At 53.4% G+C, this 18,990-nt stretch overlaps 1 protein-coding gene and 1 pseudogene across 4 annotated transcripts; one reads left to right on the top strand and one right to left on the bottom strand.

Annotated features, from left to right (window-relative positions):
- Positions 1-23: 23 nt before the first annotated feature.
- CPSF4 (cleavage and polyadenylation specific factor 4) lies at positions 24-18,725 on the top strand. 4 transcript variants are annotated; one of them, XM_010375772.1, is made up of 8 exons: positions 24-270; positions 5,896-5,946; positions 9,728-9,880; positions 11,870-11,965; positions 12,318-12,411; positions 14,009-14,081; positions 15,706-15,798; positions 17,786-18,725. In XM_010375772.1, exons 1-8 carry the CDS (start codon positions 168-170, stop codon positions 17,852-17,854), a joined length of 732 nt encoding a protein of 243 aa, XP_010374074.1. In that variant the 5' UTR covers positions 24-167; the 3' UTR covers positions 17,855-18,725. The 4 variants fall into 4 exon arrangements, with proteins under 4 accessions (XP_010374074.1, XP_010374073.1, XP_010374072.1 ...); XM_010375771.1 differs by having other exon boundaries at positions 15,703-15,798; XM_010375770.1 differs by having other exon boundaries at positions 15,628-15,798.
- On the bottom strand, positions 3,598-4,602 carry LOC115898279 (annotated as a pseudogene).
- Positions 18,726-18,990: the final 265 nt, after the last annotated feature.

The raw sequence follows: 18,990 nt of genomic DNA, 5'->3' as shown, positions 1-18,990 counted from the left end.
AGCCGGCGCGGGCTCTGGGCGCTCCCGGCATCCCTCGGGCGGCGGCGGCGGCGGCGGCGGCTGCGAGGCGCAGGAGGAGCGTGTGCGGCGGGCCCGGCGGCGGGTAGAGGCGAGAGGGCTGCAGGAGACCGAGGGGGAGCCGGGCCGGTGGGGCCGCCGCCGCCGCCATGCAGGAAATAATCGCCAGCGTAGACCACATCAAGTTTGACTTGGAGATCGCAGTGGAGCAGCAGCTCGGGGCGCAGCCGCTGCCCTTCCCCGGCATGGACAGTGAGCGCGGGGCCCGGGCGGGAGGGCGAGAGCGACTCGAACCCGGGACCCGCTCCTCTGTGTTCCCGGGATTCCTTCGCCTCAGTCCTGAGACCTCCCCCGGCTTCCTCTGGATCCTGGGACCCCTCCCCTTCGATCGCGGGACTCCTCCCTCTATGTCTTGAGAGTCCCTCCCACCTCCTCCAGGTCCTGGGACCCTCCCCTTTAGTTCCCGAACTCCCTCATCTGTGATCCGGGACTCTTCTCACTCCATCCTGAGACCTCCTCTTCTGGATCCCGGGAAGCTCCCCCTTGGTTCCAGGACTCCTGACTCCCAGGCCCCCATTTCCACCGTCTGGGGACCCCTTTTCCCCTCACTCGAACTCAGGAGTTCACTGCCTCGGATCTTTGGCCCCCTGCGGCTGTGTAAAGGTAATCTGTAGGCGGGTAGGACGTTGTCCGTTCGCTTAATTCTTGAAGAAGGGTGGGTTATCCTGGACTGGAACTCTCCCTCAACACTCTTCCAGCTACAGTAGAGTACGAGGATATCGCACCCCCTACCTCCCAACCCCGCTACATTGAGCGTCTCTTCTTTTTGCTTTCATCAAAACTAGGCTGTTGGAGGAGGCGTGCTGAGGGAAGGACCACCTCTCTGTAGGAGAGTCCAGCTAAACTCTTAAACTCCCTTCTAGGACTCTCTCTTCTGGGAGCTCATCCTTAGTTTTTGGCCTGTCCCTACTTTTTTCTGGACCCCAGCTCTGAGTTGTTCATCACACCCAGTAGCTAGTGTGGACCCTTGGCCTGAACTCCCTTCACTCCTCCCCTTCACATGGTGGCTCCTGGCTCCCCACCCCCTACTCAGTGGGATATCTTGTACTTTAAAAGAAACCAGTAATTTTCTTTGTGTCTTCTTTCCTATCCGGACACACTTGAAATCTAATGCTATAACCTTAAAGTTCGCGGGCTTGTGGAAGTCACTGAGTTCAGTCCACAGATGGGGAAACTGAGACCCAAGCGGGGGAAGGGACTTGCTGACGACCACTCAGTGCATAGCAGAGCCAGGCAAGTTCTCCAGTGTTGGTGTGCTGTCGCCCAGCACTACCAGCGGGGTCTCCCAGCAGCCTCTCTCCCCTCAGGCAGCCACACCTTCTCATGCACATGTGACCTCTGAGTCTGTCCCTTTATGTGGTTTTTTTTTTTTTTTTTGAGACGGAGTCTCGCTCTGTCGCCCAGGCTGGAGTGCAGTGGCCGGATCTCGGCTCACTGCAAGCTCCGTCTCCTGGGTTTACGCCATTCTCCTGCCTCAGCCTCCCTCCCAAGTAGCTGGGACTACAGGCGCCCGCTACGTCGCCCGGCTAGTTTTTTGTATTTTTTAGAAGAGACGGGGTTTCACCGGTTTAGCCAGGATGGTCTCGATCTCCTGACCTTGTGATCCGCCTGTCTCGGCCTCCCAAAGTGCTGGGATTACAGGCTTGAGCCACCGCGCCCGGCCTTATGTGGTTTTTTTATTGTTGTTTGTTTGCTTTTGAGACAGGGGCTCCTCTTTTGCTCAGGCTGGGTGCAGTGACGCAATGATGGCTCAATGCAGCCTCAACTTCCCAGGCTCCGGCAGTCCTCCCACCTCAGTTTCCCAAGTAGTTGGGACCACAGGTGTGCACCAACACGCCTGGCAAATTTTTTTTGTGTGTGTTTCTTGGTAGAGACACTGTTTCACCATGTTTCCCAGGGTTGGTCTTGGTCTTGAACTCCTGGGCTCAAGCGATCCTTTCACCTCGGAAGTACTGAGATTACAGGCATGAGCCACCACACCTGGCCTATATATATATATATATAAATTTTTTTCTTTTTTTTTTGCTGCCTGTCCCACAACTTTACATGGTGATACTTCTGTACAAGATAGTTTCGTTGGAAGTTAAGTCATCAAGAAAAACAAGATAGTGCTTATAAGGAGACATCATCAGACCACCCTATTTGACACACCCACAAACACCATCGCCACTGTACACCCCCTAAAAAGCAGCTGCTGAAATTCACACACACACACCCCCTCTTACCTACCCCTTGAGTCCTGTGATAACTTCATCCCTGCACACGTGGCCTTTTCCTGTCTCTTTTTTTTTTGAGATGGAGTTTCGCTGTTGTTGCCCAGGCTGGAGTGCAATGGCGTGATCTTGGCTTACTGCAACCTCCACCTCCCAGGTTCAAGCAATTCTCCTGCCTCGGCCTCCTGAGTAGCTGGGATTATAGCCTCCCGCCACCATGCCCAACTAATTTTGTATTTTTAGTAGAGATGAGGTTTCACCATGTTGGCCAGGCTGGTCTTGAACTCCTGACCTCAAATGATCCACCTGCCTCGGCCTCCCAAAGTGCTGGGATTACGGGCATGAGCCACTGCGCCCAGTCGGCCTTTTCCTGTCTTGATGACACTAGCTTGAGACCATGGAACCACCCACGCAGGGCAGATCTTTCCCTCCCACCCTTCTGCCACCTGACAGATCCACAAACCTGTGAGGGGAGGTACAGTGGCGAGGGGCCCACATACCTGTTCTTGAGGCCAGGGACACACCTGGCCATGGTGCTGCCCCAGCCAGGGCTTCAGAGTCTGTAGGCACCCCCCACGCTCACTGCTTGTCCATATCCTGTTCAGTTAAAGCCCAGTGAGGCCTCAGCCCTTCCTCACCCATCCCTCCTCTTCATGCCCTTCTGAGGTTTGGGAAGAACTGTCACTTTGCCGTAAGGCATACTCATCCCATCCACATGAGACTCAGTTCCCAGAACTGTGGATTTCTGAGCAGAAGCAACTCTAACCTCTGAAGAGAAAGACCAGAGATACTTTCAGAATTTTTTTTTTTTTTTTTTTTTTTTTTTTTTTTTTTTTTTGAGACAGAGTCTTGCTCTGTTGCCCAGACTGGAGCATGGTGATGCAATCTTGGCTCACTGCAACCTCTGCCTCTGGGTTCAAGAGATTCTCCTGCCTCAGCCTCCTGAGTAGCTGGGATTACAGGCATGTGCCACCACACCTGGCTAATTTTTGTATTTTTAGTAGAGATGGGATTTCACCATATTGGCCAGGCTGGTCTTGAACTCCTGACGTCAAGTGATCCACCCGCCTAGGATTACAGACGTGAGTCGCCACACCTGGCTACTTTCAGACTTTTTGAAATGCAAATGGAGTGACCTCCCTGTGACAGCAGCCGTAAGTTCTATAACCTCAGCTGTGTCCTAGCAAAATCCGCCTGCTTCCAAGAAGCCAAGGAATCTTTTGTGATTTAGCAAGGGGAGGCACGTTAAGTGCACTTCAGAGATGCTGTCATTGGTTTTTCAGCAATTCTAAAATGGTTACTTGTAGAGGAAACTGTTTCTGATGCCAAGGTCAGTTTAGTCTGGCAACTGGGGGCTGGTGAATTCCTGGACTCATCAGAACAGCTGGTCCCTGGAGCCCACTGAATTCCAGCACACTCTTAACTGTGGGAATGAAAGGCTGTGCTTTTTTTTTTCTTTTTTCTTTTTTTTTTTTTGTTAACAAGCAACATAATCAAAAACAAAAGCACAACAACCTTAAAGCTGAAACAGCAATAAGTCAGACTGCTGCAGCAGTTCACAGGTGTACCTGGGGTACATGCTTCCTCATGGCGAGGCAGGACATAGGCACATCACTGTGCATTTAGGTATGTATGTGACCAAAAAGAATGAGAGAAATGGAAAACACTGGAGAACAAAAAGTATCAAGAACCTTTCATCAGGCAGTCCCAAAGCGCTCTGCTCTTTTCCTCTTCTCTGCCTCTATATCCTCTGGTTCCAGTTCCAGCTGAACTTGTGACAATCCCAAATCGCTCCTTCCTCTTTTTCAGTTTCTTGTCATCTTCAGACTTTCTGGAGATTGAAGAGACATTCAAACCAAATCTTTGAGCTCTTTCCTTGGACGTATCCAAGTTAACCATAGGTTTGTTCTCAGGTGACAGACTTGTGTTGGAACTGAAGAAATCCCAAACCTAGCTGCCCAAGTAGCTTTCTTACTCTCCAAGCTCACACGTACACTGAATCGTTCGGCCCTCTTCTGCGTTCTCGCAGCCTGTGGTATTTCAGATGTAATTTTCACCACTTTCTTCTCTGCTGCCACATCAACAGGTTTTTTCAGGGGGTTCTTACTCTTTGACAGGGGGTTTGTTTCTTCTTCTGTTTCATCTCCCAGTACATCTTCATTTGCCTCTTCTTCAGCATGTTCTTCAAGGAATGCCTGGAGTCTGTGGATAAGATCTTGCTTTATTCCCTTGGTCTCCAAACCACAAGCAAGACATTCTTGTTTAGTTCAGCAAGCTTCAGCTTATGGAGCTCCACCATCTCAGTTACCATCTTGTTACCCCCTCCGGGTGTGCTCTTTTAATAACTGTATGTGGGATGGGTTGCGGTGGCTCACGCCTGTAATCCTAGCACTTTGGGAAGCCAAGGCAGGCAAATCACAAGGTCAGGAGTTCGAAACCAGCCTGTAATAATTGTATGTGGGCCAGGCGTGGTGGCTCACGTCTGTAATCCCAGCACTTTGGGAGGCCAAGGTAAGCGGATCACTTGAAGCCAGTAGTTTGAGACCAGCCTGGCCAACATGGCAAAACCCCCTCTCTACTAAAAATACAAAAAAATTAGCTAGGCGTGGCGGTGCACACCTATAATCCCAGCTACTCAGGAAGTGAGGCAGGAGAATCTCTTGAACTGGGGAGGCGGAGGTTGCAGTGAGCCGAGATCGCACCACCGCACTCTAGCCTGGGTGACAGAGTGAGACTCTGTCTCAAAAAACTAGAAAAAAAATTGTATATGGATGTTGCATATTAAAAGCAGTCCTCTGTGTCTGCACTTAACGTGCTTTCCTTTGGACTAGTGTCTCAGAGGCACTGCCTTTTCCTTGAAGCCTGACCCTTCTCAGAGGCCCTGATTGTCTATACTTCTGTGAGATCATTCCTTCCCTCTGCCTCATGTTAAGGTGTCCGTGAATTCACCTTCCTGGAGGAAGGTGTCAGCTGGGGGCCATTAATTTATTTCTGTGGGTCAGGCACGGTGGCTCATGCCTGTAATCCCAGCACTTTAGGAGGCCGAGGTGGGTGTATCACCTGAGGTCAGGAGTTCGAGACCAGCCTGGCCAAAAAAACCCCATCTCTACTGAAAATACAAAAATTAGCTGGGCGTGGTGGCAGGCGCCTGTAATCCCAGCTACTTGGGAGGCTGAGGCAGGAGAATTGCTTGAACCTGGGAGGCGGAAATTACAGTGAGCCGAGATCACGCCATTATACTCCAGCCCAGGCAACAAGAGTGAAACTCCATCTCAAAAAAAAAATTATTTCTGGGATCTTGTACTCCAGCCTTCCTTTCCCCATCTGCTCTTAACTCCTCGAAAGGATCTTATATACAGGAGGCTCTCAAAGCACTGGGTAATGACTGCTCTCAATGTTTGTGTCTCATTTTGTAGGGCATGACTAACATAAGCAGCTTCTTCCTTGCTTGGTTGGGCTTTGCATAGTTTTGCTACTTTATTTCCTGAACCCTGAACCCTTGGTGGGTCAAGAGGTCAGAAAGGTTCCCTCCCACTGTCTTCAGACATCGTCAGTAGCAATTGCACCTCTTTGTTTGATTCCTCTCCTTTTCTCTCCTTTCTAGAGTCGGGTGCTGCTGTCTGTGAATTCTTTTTGAAAGCTGCCTGTGGCAAAGGTAAGAAACTCCGGGCTCCCTGACGTGCCTCCCGAGGCGCCCTTCCACCTCCTTGTCCCCAGCTGAATTGGAGGCCGCCACATTGCTTTCTACAGACTAACGATCTCTGTAGATAAAACTGGTTCGGACAGGCTAGGAACCTCATGGGGTGTTCCACCTGAAACCTAAACGCAGGACTGAACCTGGCTCTAAGGCTGCCTTATCACTTCGCATTCCCCGTGGCCACAACCTGATCTGTGACGTGGAAAGAAGCCCCCAGCATTGAGACATTCAGGAACTTTCTCAATGTCACAGAGTTCATCAGTGGCGGAGCCCAGTGTCTGAACCCAGGTCTTTCTCATTCCAGTCTCCACAGGCTCATGGTTTTCTGTGGCCTCCCATCCAAAACACCCCATGATAACCCATCTCGTGGGGTCTTGTTCTCGATAACCAGCCCCCAACACAGACTACACAAGACTACTGAGGTGGGAGAATCCCTTAAACCAGAGAGTCAGAGGTTGCAGTGAGCCGAGATCATGCCATTGCACTCCAGCCTGGCAACAGAGCAAGACTCCATCTCAAAAAAAAAAAAAAAAGATCTTGCTTCATTCCCTTGGTCTCCCAACCACGAGCAAGACATCCTTACTTTAGTTCAGCAAGCTTCAGCTTATGGAGCAACACTATCTTGGTCGCCATCTTGTTACCCCTTCGGCTGTGCTCTTTTAATAATTGTATGTGGGCCAGGCGAATCCATCAGAAGTATCACTAGGGGCCAGGTGCGGTGGCTCACGCCTGTAATCCCAGCACTTTGGGAGGCCGAGGCGGATGGATCACCTGAGGTCAGGAGTTTGAGACCAACCTGGCCAACATGGTGAAACCTCATCTCTACTAAATATACAAAAATTAACTGGGCATGGTGGCACCCATCTATAATCCCAGCTACTCGGGAGGCTGAGGCAGGAGAATCACTTGAACCCGGGAGGCAGAGGTTGCAGTGAGCCAAGATCACACCACTGCACTCCAGCCTGGGTAGCAGAGGGAGACCCCGTCTCAAAAAAAAAGAAGTAGGCCGGGCGCGGTGGCTCAAGCCTGTAATCCCAGCACTTTGGGAGGCCGAGACGGGCGGATCACGAGGTCAGGAGATCGAGACCATCCTGGCGAACACGGTGAAACCCCGTCTCTACTAAAAAAATACCAAAAACTAGCCAGGTGAGGTGGTGGGCGCCTGTAGTCCCAGCTACTCGGGAGGCTGAGGCAGGAGAATGGTGTAAACCCGGGAGGCGGAGCTTGCACTAAGCCGAGATCGCACCACTGCACTCCAGCCTGGGCGACAGAGCGAGACTCCGTCTCAAAAAAAAAAGAAGTATCACTAGGCACAACCTTAACTTACCATGGTCTGGGCATTTTTCTCCTGTAGGAAAATTTATTTAGGAGACTTAAATATTAATGAGAAGCTTGAAAAAGGGGAGCAGAGAATCAGAGCAAAGGGCTGGTTTTAATGAATGGTTTTGGTGAGTTTTGCTTCTATAACAGTCATTTACCACTGAGGTAGTAGAGTTTCTGGCAGATCAGCCAGGCCAACTTCACAATGTCCAGTCAGAACGTCATTACCTCCACTGGGCCTCTGGTCTTACTCCCATGTCTTTGCTCAGTAATTCTGCCCTTCTTTTTTTTTTTTTTTTTTTTGAGTGCCCAGGCTGGAGTGCAGTGGCCGGATCTCAGCTCACTGCAAGCTCTGCCTCCCGGGTTCACACCATTCTCCTGCCTCAGCCTCCCGAGTAGCTGGGACTACAGGCGCCCGCCACCTCGCCCGGCTAGTTTTTTGTATTTTTAGTAGAGACGGGGTTTCACCGGCTTAGCCAGGATGGTCTCGATCTCCTGACTTCGTGATCCGCCCATCTCGGCCTCCCAAAGTGCTGGGATTACAGGCTTGAGCCACCGCGCCCGGCCTAATTCTGCCCTTCTGACCAGCCACCTTCTGTTAGCACAGCCATCCCTAACACAGGGCATTCTGACTGTCTCTCTGTTGACTAATACAGTAGCCACTAGTCATATGTGGCAGTTCATATTTAAGTAAAATCAAATCACATTTAAAACTTGAAATCCTCAGACACACTAGTCATATTTCAAGTGGTCAGTAGTCACATGGGGCTAGCAGCTGCCATATTGGACAGCAGAAGTGTAGAATGGCCTCATTCTGGTCAGCCCTCCGTGGTTGTCTTGCCAGGCCACCTGTTAGAAGTCCCACACATCCCCACAGGCTGGCTCTGTCCCAGAAGGCACACGTCCCTCCATGTGTATACATCACATTTCCTCAATTCTGAAATTGGTCTTTCTTTTTTTTTTAAGAGGCAGCATCTTGCTCTGTCACCCAGGCTGGAGTGCAGTGGCACAGTCATAGCTCACTGCAAGCTCAGCCTCCTGGGCCCAAGTGATCCTGCCACCTCAGCCTCCCCAGTAGCTGGGACTACAGGTGTGCACCACCATACCCAACTAATTTTTTTTTTTTTTTCAGACGGAGTTTTGCTCTTGTTGCCCAGGCTGGAGTGCAGTGGTGTGATCTTGGCTCACTGCAACTTCTGCTTCCTGGGTTTGAGCAATTCTCCTGCCTCAGCCTCCCGAGTAGCTGGGATTACAGGTGCACACCACCACACCCAGCTAATTTTTTGTATTTTTAGTATAGACAGAGTTTCATTATGTTTTGGCCAGATTGGTCTCGAACTCCTGACCTCAGATGATCCACCACCTCGGCCTCCCAGAGTGCTGCGATTACAGGTGTGAGCCACTGTGTCTGGCATCGCAGCTAGCTTGCTTGCTTGCTTGCTTACTTACTTATTTACTTATTTATTTATTTAGTGAAGACAAGGTCTCAGGCTGATCTTGCACTTCTGGGCTCAAGTGATTTTCCTGTCTTGGCCTCCCAAAGTGCTAGGATCATAGGTGTGAGCTACTACACCTGGCTAAGTTCATCTTTCTTTTTTTTTTTCTTTCTTTCTTCTTTTTTTTTTGGGACAGAGTTTTGTTCTTGTCACCCAGGCTGGAGTGCAATGGCGTGATCTCCGGTCACTACAACCTCCGCCTCCTGGGTTCAAGCGATTCTCCAGCCTCAGCCTCCCAAGTAGCTGAGATTACAGGCCCCCCCACCACTACGCCCAGCTAATTTTTTTTGTATTTTTAGTAGAGATGGGGTTTCATCATGTCGGTCAGGCTGGTCTCGAACTCCTGACCTCGTGATCCACCCACCTCAGCCTCCCAGCATCTCCCTCCTTTTTATGGCTCCATCTTACAGTAATATCTGTGAGATGATGAGTAACTATTTTTTGAGAAGGAGTCTCGCTCTGTCGCCCAGGTTGGAGTGTAGTGGTGGGATCTCGGTTCACTGCAAGCTCCGCCTCCTGGGTTCATGCCATTCTCCTGCCTCAGCCTCCCAAGTAGCTGGGACTATAGGCGCCCAGCTAATTTTTTGTATTTTTAGTAGAGATGGGGTTTCACCGTGTCAGCCAGGATGGTCTCGATCTCCTGACCTCGTGATCCGCCCGCCTTGGCCTTTCAAAGTGCTGGGATTACAGGGGTGAGCCACCGCGCCCGGCCATGAGTAACTATTAAAATGTGAAGTGTCTGTCAGCGTACTGCCTCAAATCATGTTGCCTTCTGTGAGGCGGACCTCTGCCCCCTTCCAGGATGTGATGCCTTCAGGTGGCTCCCGGAGTTAGGAGGTGAAGATGCCTCAGCTTCTCCAGGCCCTGTCCCCTGGGCTCAGGGTGGCCTCTCTGCTGACACCCTGTCCCTGTCTTCCCGGCAGGGGGCATGTGTCCATTTCGCCACATCAGCGGTGAGAAGACAGTTGTGTGCAAACACTGGCTGCGTGGCCTATGCAAGAAAGGGGACCAGTGCGAGTTCCTGCATGAATATGACATGACCAAGATGCCCGAGTGCTACTTCTACTCCAAGTTCGGTAAGGCGCCTGGAGCTCTGGAGGCTCTGCTGAGAACGAGGGTGCAGAGGGGTCTGCTGGCTGCTCAGTGTCCACGCTCTCTCTGCCTGTTTTTCCCATCTTTCCATTCTCAGAGGAGAAACTCGGGCAGAGCCTGCCAGCCTCAGCCAGCTTTTAGGAGACAGCATAGCTATTTTCTGCTCATCTCTCTCTTTTTTTTTTTTTTTAAAGACACAGGGTCTCGCTGTGTTTCGCATACTGGCCTTGAACGCCTGGGCTCGAATTATCTGCCTGCCTCTCCCAAAGTGCTGGGATTACAGGCTTGAGCCACTGCGCCAGACCCCTTACATTCTTTTGGAGTGCTTCAGTGTTTGGAGCTCTTTCAGTCACTCTGGGATTTGAGGCTAATGAGGGTAACCTGGAAGCAGCGAGTTGTCCAGCTGGCTGCATTATGTCCGTGGTTGGTTTCTGTCCACATCCACCTTCTCCCTGAAACCCACTTCTCCCTACAGTGTGGGAACTGCCTCTCAGGCTGGTGCTGGTTCCTTCTCTCTGGGAGCCATGATCCTGGTGACATTTCAGCCATCCTTAACAGCCCTTCAAAATAGCAGCCTCAGATGTGACTTCTGGTAGCAACAAGCTTGCCTTGAACCCTGCTTAGAGAATCCGTGGCCTCAGCTGTCCTGAGTGGCCTGCGTGGAGAAGCGGGAGACTGGGTGGAGTCGGTGGGGCTGGCACAGAGTCTGGCAGAGATGTTGTGCTCCCTGCTGGAATGAGTCCCCAGGGTCCCTGCTCAGGTCTGCACTTCGAGGTTTCCCAAGCAGCAGCTCTGTGGGTCAGCATGAGGCTGGCTCTAGTCCTGGGCAGGGAGCGCGGCAGAAGGCTGGAATCCTGCAGGGAGCCAAGGGGTGCAAGGTATGCTTCATGCTTTCAAAGCACTGCTGTTGGAGGAGACATTAATTATTTCAGCATCCCAATAGGCGTGGCCTGCTGGCTTATTAATGAAAGCTGTGGCTTGTTTTGTGGAGGTGGCATAAGCTGAGAAGAAATAGAACCCAAGCTTCCCAGCTCCCCAAGTGCTGTCCTCTGTCATTGTGCAGTGTAACATGTTCTCCCCGGCCCCTTGCCCATAGCAGCACTGGGATGGGGCAGTGGCCTCCCATCTGTCTCCAGAGGCAGCAGCTGGCTCTCCTGGGCAGGCTTTCAAGGCACCGCTATCCAAGTGGCCTGGGGGTCGCTCCTTCCTTGCTGACAGCCCTGGTGCAGGACACACTGTCTGCAGCTTCTGTCACCTGCACCACAGACAGTGGGTTGAGGGCCCCCTTTCTAGGCACTGGAGGGACAATGGTGAAGAGGTCCTTGCCCTGTGAATTCTTCATTCTTGTGGTCCAGGGAAAGATGTAGCCGATAAGCCATGAGACGAGCAGAGAAGAAACTACTTGTGACAAGTGCTCTGAAGGAAGGAAACCATGACCAGAACCTTGAGGCAGAGTGGTCAAGGATGAGGGGATTCCTGAGCTGGGAGCGGAAGACTGAGAAGGGGCTGGTCCTGGTGCAGGGGGACACATGTGACTGGGGGATGGCAGAGGGGGAGCCTGTGGGGGAGCCTGGGGAAGGAGTTTGCATTTCCTCTGGATTTTGAGCACAGTTGTTAACGTGGATTGGAGAAGGTGAGCCAGGAAGCGGGCAACTACCCAGGAAGGCAGTTCTCAGTGCTGGTGGTCCCTGGGGCCCGCTGCTTCAGAGAGGGCCAGGTCCACAATTGCTTCTCCCTACCCTTGTCCCAGCTCTTAGACATGACGAGCCAATCAGAGTGGAACTTCCTGGTCTCCGTGGGTGCTTTTCCGTCACAGCCCCACTGCACAGGAAGCTGGGGCTCAGAGACACTCTTCCCTGGCTCTCAGGGCTCATCAGGCCAAAACTGGACACCAGAACTTCTTCTTCTTGGATGAAGCCAAGGTGGGCCTGGCCCGGCCTTCCTAGTGGCCTCACGTCTGAGTTTTCCTGCAGGAGAGTGCAGCAACAAGGAGTGTCCCTTCCTGCACATCGACCCCGAGTCCAAGATCAAGGACTGCCCTTGGTATGACCGTGGCTTCTGCAAGCACGGTAGGTGCCAGGGTGAGCTGGGCCCCTGGCAAGAAGCCAAGTCCTCCCTTCTCTGCCCACATGACCCTGGAGGCTGCCATCTGGTCTACCTGGGACATCTTGCTCTACCTGTCCCAGCAAAACCTGACATTGTGCAGCTAGCGGCTTTCTCACACCCCTCATCTCCCTTGACTCTCCCAAGAATGCTGGGTGGGTGGTGGTCCACCTGCATTTTTGATAAGGAGGCCAGTGTTGGGAGGTGAGGTCCCTGCCCCGTCTCCCATGAATGGGGGACAGCCAGCATTTGAAGCCATGCTCCAGCTCTCTAACTGGTAGAGGGGACGTCTAAGTGACCAGATACTTGGCTCTGCAGGTCCCCTCTGCAGGCACCGGCACACACGGAGAGTCATCTGTGTGAATTACCTCGTGGGATTCTGCCCAGAGGGGCCCTCGTGTAAATTCATGCAGTGAGTAGCCAGCCGCTCTGCCCTCTACCCTCTACCCCAGCTCCCAGCCCAGGCCGTGCTGCCCTCTGTATCTTCCCTGGGCCACCTGGGCTTTGGTCACTGTGTGATGTCAGCACCAGAGCCAAGGGTGGGGGCAGGAGATAGGGAAGTAATCCCTGCTTATGGCCACCAGTGCTTCTTGAGCCCAGAGGTGGCGCTGCCTACACCCATTTCTTGGGTCATGGGCCATCTGGTAATCTAGTGGAAGCTGTGGGAAACAGACACACATGTAGCCGTACATATCATTTAGGGAATTTGGGGACTTCCGGTTAAGAACCTGCACCCTAAAGGAAGGAAACTAGAATTTCAGTCTCCTATGTGGAGGCTCAGAAAACCCTGAGCTTGGGGTTTCACATAGAATAAGTAGTCATCTAACAGTGAGGGTAGGAGAGAACACACCCATTTCACGCAGCACACACAGGGGCACAGGGCTCGGTCCCTGGCCAGGGGCACATGGTCAAAGGCAAGTCTGGGCCGGGTGTGGTGGCTCATACCTGTAATCCCAGCACTTTGGGAGGCTGAGGTGGACAGATCACGAGGTCAGGAGTTCAAGACCAGCCTGGCCAATATGGTGAAACCCTGTCCCTACTAAAAATACAAAAATTAGCCAGGCGTAGTGGTGTGTGCCTGTGATCCCAGCTACTCAGGAGGCTGAGGCAGAAGAATCACTTGAACCCGGGAGGTGGAGGTTGCAGTGAGCCAACATCGTGCCACTGCATTCCAGCCTGGGCGACAGAGCGAGACTCCATCTCTAGATAGATAGATAGATAGATAGATAGATAGATAGATAGATAGATAGATAGATAGATAGATAGATAGCAAGTCTGTGAGCCTTTGAAGATGGGTTTTAATTCTTGCTCTATGGGGTTAGCACCTCTCTTCTGGCTCCATTGTCTTGTCCTTGGAGCCCAGTGCCCATCTGTCACTTTGTTTGTGGACCCGGGCTTCTGCCTGGGGTGGCACTGGGGCTGCAGACAAGCCTCCCCTCCTCCCGGCTGCCTCACCCACACTGCTGAACCTGCAGCGGGATAAGTCTCCAGGTCTGTGGGGACCCTGGTCTCTGCTTCTCACTGCAGGGAAGTGGCCGGTGCTGCCACTGGGTCTCACTCCTTGAATAAGAGTGCAGGCACCTGCAGGTGGCCCAGGGGCAGACCGTGACCAAGTGATGGGAGAAGGGGCTGCCGCCAGAGTAAGACCCTGCGGGGAGGGGGGTTCCCTGTGTACAGCTCCTGGGGCGCAGCAGGCGCGTACCAGTGCAGCCTTTGTCATTTCCGAGCAGCACTGGCCATGAGTCTCCCAGTTCAGTGTAGACAGGGCTGGGCCTGAGCCCAGGCAAGTCAGTTGTGTTCTCCCCGCCACTCCCGTGGCCTCCCAGGAACAGAGCTGAGTGCCAGCCCCACCCCATCCATGCAGCTTGTGTCAAGTCACTTTGTGCTGGGGCAGCTGAGTGTGATTTTCATCGGGCTGGAATTTAAGAGCATGGCCTGGCTTCTCTCTTCTCATCCCCCGTCCCCGACTCCTTCTCTTGTTCTCCTTCCCTCTGGCTGCTGGTGACCAGCCCTCGATTTGAACTGCCCATGGGAACCACCGAGCAGCCCCCACTGCCGCAGCAGACCCAGCCTCCGGCAAAGGTACCGTGCCTGGCCCTCCTCGGTAGGAAGGAAGTGCCTTTTCTCCAGCGAGAACCTCAGTGTCCCCCGGGGGTGCGGTCTGCCTTAGACCCCACTGGAGAACTTGGGAGAGAAGGGGCGTCTCCCAAGTTCCCGCAGAAAAGTCAGGGGCAGAGCCATATGTATCTCCCTCGAGAGATGCAGGGCCTCTCGCCCTGGAACCTCAGCAAGGCCAAGCGCAGCAGCAAAGTTGAGGTGCCGTGCAACCAGCCACCCATTGTGACATGGGGCTGCCTGGCGCAGCAGCATCTGCCCCAGGAGCCGGCCTGGGCACCGTGTCTGCGCCCCCGGAGCTGGCATGGAGCCGGCCTGGGCACCATGTCTGCTGCTCTTGCTCCTGGGCCAGACCCTTCGTTTTGCAGATAGGGGAACTGAGACTCCCAGAGCGGGGGGACTTGCCTGAGGTGACGCCACTGGGCAGGAGCAGGTGTGGCAGCAGAACTGACCACTCTGGCCAGCACCGCCCCTGCTCCTGTGGAGTGGAGGCTGGGAGGAGGGGTGAGAACAGGCCCAGCTGGCTCTAGTTTTCTAGATAAGGGGCCCTGCAGCCAAGCAGCTGGTCCAACCCCTCCAGCCCAAGGAGGGAGGAAAATGCCATAGACACGTGGGGATCTGCAGCAGCCCCTCAACGCCAAGGGCACCCTGAGTTTGGTTATGGGAGTCGGGGGTTGAGCCAAGAGGAAGGGCTGGTGTCAAGGCAGGGCGGGCATCAGGCAGGGTTCCCAACAGGCCCACCAAGCCCACCCACCTGAGCCCAAAGCCTCACCTCCTACCCTGCTGGGCTCTGGACTGGCTGCCAAAGCCCCACCAGCCCCGCTAAGTGCTAGAGGCTGAACAGCCAGGAGAGGATGCAGTGGATGCAGCTGTGTGGAGGCCAGTCATATTGAACTCTTGATGGGGAAAGCCGGGAATTCCAGGTGTAGGTGCAGCCGTGCCAACCTGGGGGTTTTCTAGCTCGGGTTCTGCACTTATGGGCCAGAGCCAGGAGCCCACGGGTCGGGAGGAGGCCCTGCTGTGGAATCCCTACCCCAGGAGCCCTGGCCCTCCTCCTGGCGGGGCTCCCTAGAGGAGGGTCCTCTCAGCCCGAGAACGCAGCTCAGTGTGTCAGGCTCCAACTGTTTTTCTGTGACTTGCTCGCCGTGTAGGCTGCTAAACATCTGGCTGAACCAAGCGTTCATCCTGACCTGAAGCCAGAACCTCAGAAACCAAAGTAAGGCCTGAACATGCCCTCGCCCCACTGCCCCAGAGACCTCCTCTTGTCTCCTTGATGTTTTGTTTTCTATTTTATTTTTCGTTTTTGTGTGTCTGCATGGTGTTTTTCGGGCAGTGGCTCCTGCCATCATCACCAGATGTTTCTCTGTTGCCCGCTGTCCTGAGCTGGGCCATCGTGGAAGCCCTTCTTCCTGCCGTTTGCGGGACGAGTCCCGCCCTCTTTTTTCCTGTCCCCATCGGTAGTCTGCGTGCACGTGTTTTCCACAGTAAAACCGTGTTGTGTAACTCTTTCCAGCAAAGTAACAATCCGCCATTACAAAGGTCGTCCTCCTTGATCCAGTTAACGAGTCAGAACTCTTCTCCCAATCAGCAGAGAACCCCACAGGTCATCGGGGTCATGCAGAGTCAAAACAGCAGCGCGGGCAACCGGGGACCCCGGCCACTGGAGCAGGTCACCTGTTACAAGGTGAGTCCCTGGGCTGGGGGATGGGGTGGGGTCTTCCCTTACTGTCAGTGGCCATTCCCTCATGCCCCATATGTTTGGTGAAATGAGAAAAGTGAAAACATTCGTTTTTGCGGACTGTAAGCATAAAGTTACAGTCTAGTTACCCATCCACTATGGTGGGCTAGAGACTGTCCTATTTCCTACCACACCACACTGAGGCACGGTAAAGGATGGTGAGAACGCCTGCCCAGTGAATGGATGGGGCCTGCAGGCAGGTGAGGGAAGCCCCCAAGAGGACGGGAACAAAATGGAAACACTGATCCAGGGAAGGGTGAACCCTTGGAGCCGCTGGCTGTCCTGGGGGCATCCTCGGATTCTGCAGGGCACACCCGAGGAAACAGGACGCTGGGTTACAGCACCCCCGTCCCCATCCCCTCCCCCAGTACATAAAATGGACTCAGGGGAAGGGTGAGCTTAAAGAAACCTCCTCAAAAACTGTCCTGTTCACTCCTGGCTCTGTGGGAGGTGGGGAAAGAAGAGGGAAATCTCTTCATAGTTTGATGTTGTTGATGAGTCTGGGCCTGTATTCATGTCCTTGGTTAAAGCTGGAAAGTTACAAACTGAGTTATCTAATCCAAAATTGCCCCAGGATTGGTATGCCCCTGGCACCTGGCAGGAGCAACCCCCAATTTTCTTGGAAGAGTATGTTCTCAACCCAAGGCACACACAATTCCTACGTCTGGAGTTCTGAAGAATGAGTCCAGATTAGAAATCACAAAACAGGCTGGGTGTGGTGGCGCATGCCTGTAGTCCTAGCTACTGGGGAGGCTGAGGTGGGAGGATTGCTTAAGCCCAGGAGGTCAAGCCTTCAGTTAGTTATGACTGCACCACTGCACTCCAGCCTGGGCGACAGAGTGAGACTCGTCTCCAAAAACCAAAAAAAAAAAAAAGCACGCAAGTGGGACTGTGTGTAGAGCAGACTTAGCTGTTATCTTGCCGCTCTGTAATCCTAGCACTTTGGGAGGCCAAGGGAGGGGGGAGGGCAGATCACAAGGTCAGGAGTTCGAGACCACCCTGGCCAACATGGAAGAAAGAAAACAGGGACTGTACAGCCAGGGAACAGAGCTGGCAAGAGTGCTGGGTGCTGACTGGGCAGAGCCCCTCGGGGCAGCAGGGACTGGGGGGTGGGTGTCAGCACACAGTCAGTGCCCCCAGCTGCCTCCTGACCCTTTTGTTCAGTGCTTGAGGCTGCCGTTTAAGGAGTCACAGAGTAAAGAGAAACTACGGAAGGGCCTGAATAATCAGGACTGGGATGAAGCAGGGTCAGGGCTGGATTTGTCATGTGGCTCTGAAGGCTTCCCTTACCCAAGTCTAAGCATCATCCCATCTCTCTTATCCTGCGATCAAAACCTGTCCCCAAGGTAGCTTAGACAGGTGTGTCACAACCACGAGGGAAAACGTTGGGTACAGCCCAACTTCCGTCCCCAGCACTGGTTCCCAAAGGGAGGGGAGGCTGGGGCACTTCTCATGCTGTTCCCTCCCATCTCCTGCCAGGGAACCCCAGACCTTGGCTCAGAGGTAAGTGACTGGCCTGTGGTGCAGAGGGGCTTGGTCCCCAGACGGGGTGGCAGAGCTCAGGTGCCACGGACTTCTCTTTGTCCTGCTACCCACTTGGGAGTCCCTCCCTGGGCAGGCCCGGTGTCCATGTGGGAGAGGTGTGGGCCTGAAAGAGCCTCCTGCAGGGTGCTAGCAGGTCACCTTCTGGTGGCCTGTTCTCCCTCGCACCTGTGACTTGCTGGCTAGTTTCTGCACCACTGCACTTTCCATCCTGAGCTCCCTCACCCTCCAATTTGAAAAAAACTGTACCACTGAGAATTTCAGAGTCCTGTTCTGAGTGGGGACTTGGTGGATGACTGGGGAATTGGCGGGCACTGCCTTAGTTGAAAACTGCATTTGAACAGTATTATTGTCTATCTCTCCTCTTCCCCCCACTTCCTGCTCTTCCCAGTGTGGCGAGAAAGGACACTACGCCAACAGATGCACCAAAGGGCACTTGGCCTTTCTCAGTGGACAGTGACAGCAGCTGGAGCCAGCTCCGAGCAGCCCGGGGGCCCCGCTGTTGGGAGTGTGCATTTAACTATTTCATGCGCTTATTGGCGCAACTGTGGCTCGAGCTGGCCCGCAGGCACGTGGGTTTCATCGCTCTGAGGGGCCACGCCTGTTAGTTTTCTATTATTCTGCCGTAATATTTTTTGAAAAAGGGACAAGTGTCCTGCTAGGTCCCTGCAGTTGACATCCCATTTGGTTGGGCATCGATGCCTCCTTTCTGGGACTCCCGGCACGAGTCCCCTCATCCAGGGAGGGAGGAAGCTGCTGGGGAGGGGCTTGGCTAGGCAGTTCTGTGTGGCGATGGTTTTCCCCTCATTAAACACCAGTTCTTGGTGACCGCAGGGGCTGGTAGGTCATTCAAAGCTGTGGCCGGCTCACGCCTGCTTCCTCCCTCCCTGCCCTGCTGAATCCTAAAGCTGTGCCTCTCTATGTGATTTGAATGAGGGAGCCCTTCAGGGCAAATTCAGGTGCCCCCATTGCCTCAGGCTGGCCCTGGTCCCAGGTGGTAGCGGTTGAGGAGGGGTGCAGGGCTCTCAGGCCTGAGGTTCTCTCCTCTGGGCTTAATTTTCTCTTGGGGTATGCTCCTGACAGAGTTTAAGGTGTCCATTGAGCTGGAGCTGCAGACTTTTAAATAGATGGCCCCTTCAGATCATCTGTGCCTACCTCCTGCCCACCAGGCATCTACACTCACTCAGATGCCTGTGGCATGTGGAGGAGACTGCCTTGTCCTGAGCCTGGAAAATGTGAAACTGTCTCCTGTCTCCTGCTGGGCATGTGGGCCTGGCGACGTTCAATTGCAAGAATAATTTTTATGAAATGGATTAAAGCTTGTTTTTTAAGCCATGCCTCATTACTTAAGGTTCTCATGCCAAGCCTCTTACACTGGATACAATCACGGCCTAGCTTTCTTGTCCCTTTCAACAAATGTCAGTCTCACAAAGGGAAATGCAGCTGCCCAGAAGGCCTTTGTGCAAGCAGCTGGTCAAGTCTGGGAGTCTGACCTGTGGAGCCAGCAGGCAGGTTCTCCACCTCAGCTCAGATGTCAGGTGGCCCCCATTTCTGGAACACAGCATCCCACCCCCAATGAGGCTCTGATGAAGGGGA

Source organism: Rhinopithecus roxellana, chromosome 6 (assembly GCF_007565055.1).
Source record: "Rhinopithecus roxellana isolate Shanxi Qingling chromosome 6, ASM756505v1, whole genome shotgun sequence".
Lineage (NCBI taxonomy): Eukaryota > Metazoa > Chordata > Mammalia > Primates > Cercopithecidae > Rhinopithecus > Rhinopithecus roxellana.
Note: the sequence above shows the minus strand (reverse complement) of the source record. Positions and strands in the feature narration are given on the sequence as shown.

What these genes read in the sequence shown, in the direction of transcription:
- CPSF4 (XM_010375770.1), top strand. Translation starts at nt 168, where the DNA reads ATGCAGGAAATAATCGCCAGCGTAGACCACATCAAGTTTGACTTGGAG. An exon ending in CTACTTCTACTCCAAGTTCG is followed by an intron (nt 9,881 to 11,869) that starts GTAAGGCGCCTG and finishes GTTTTCCTGCAG; the next exon opens with GAGAGTGCAGCAACAAGGAG. An exon ending in CCGTGGCTTCTGCAAGCACG is followed by an intron (nt 11,966 to 12,317) that starts GTAGGTGCCAGG and finishes TTGGCTCTGCAG; the next exon opens with GTCCCCTCTGCAGGCACCGG.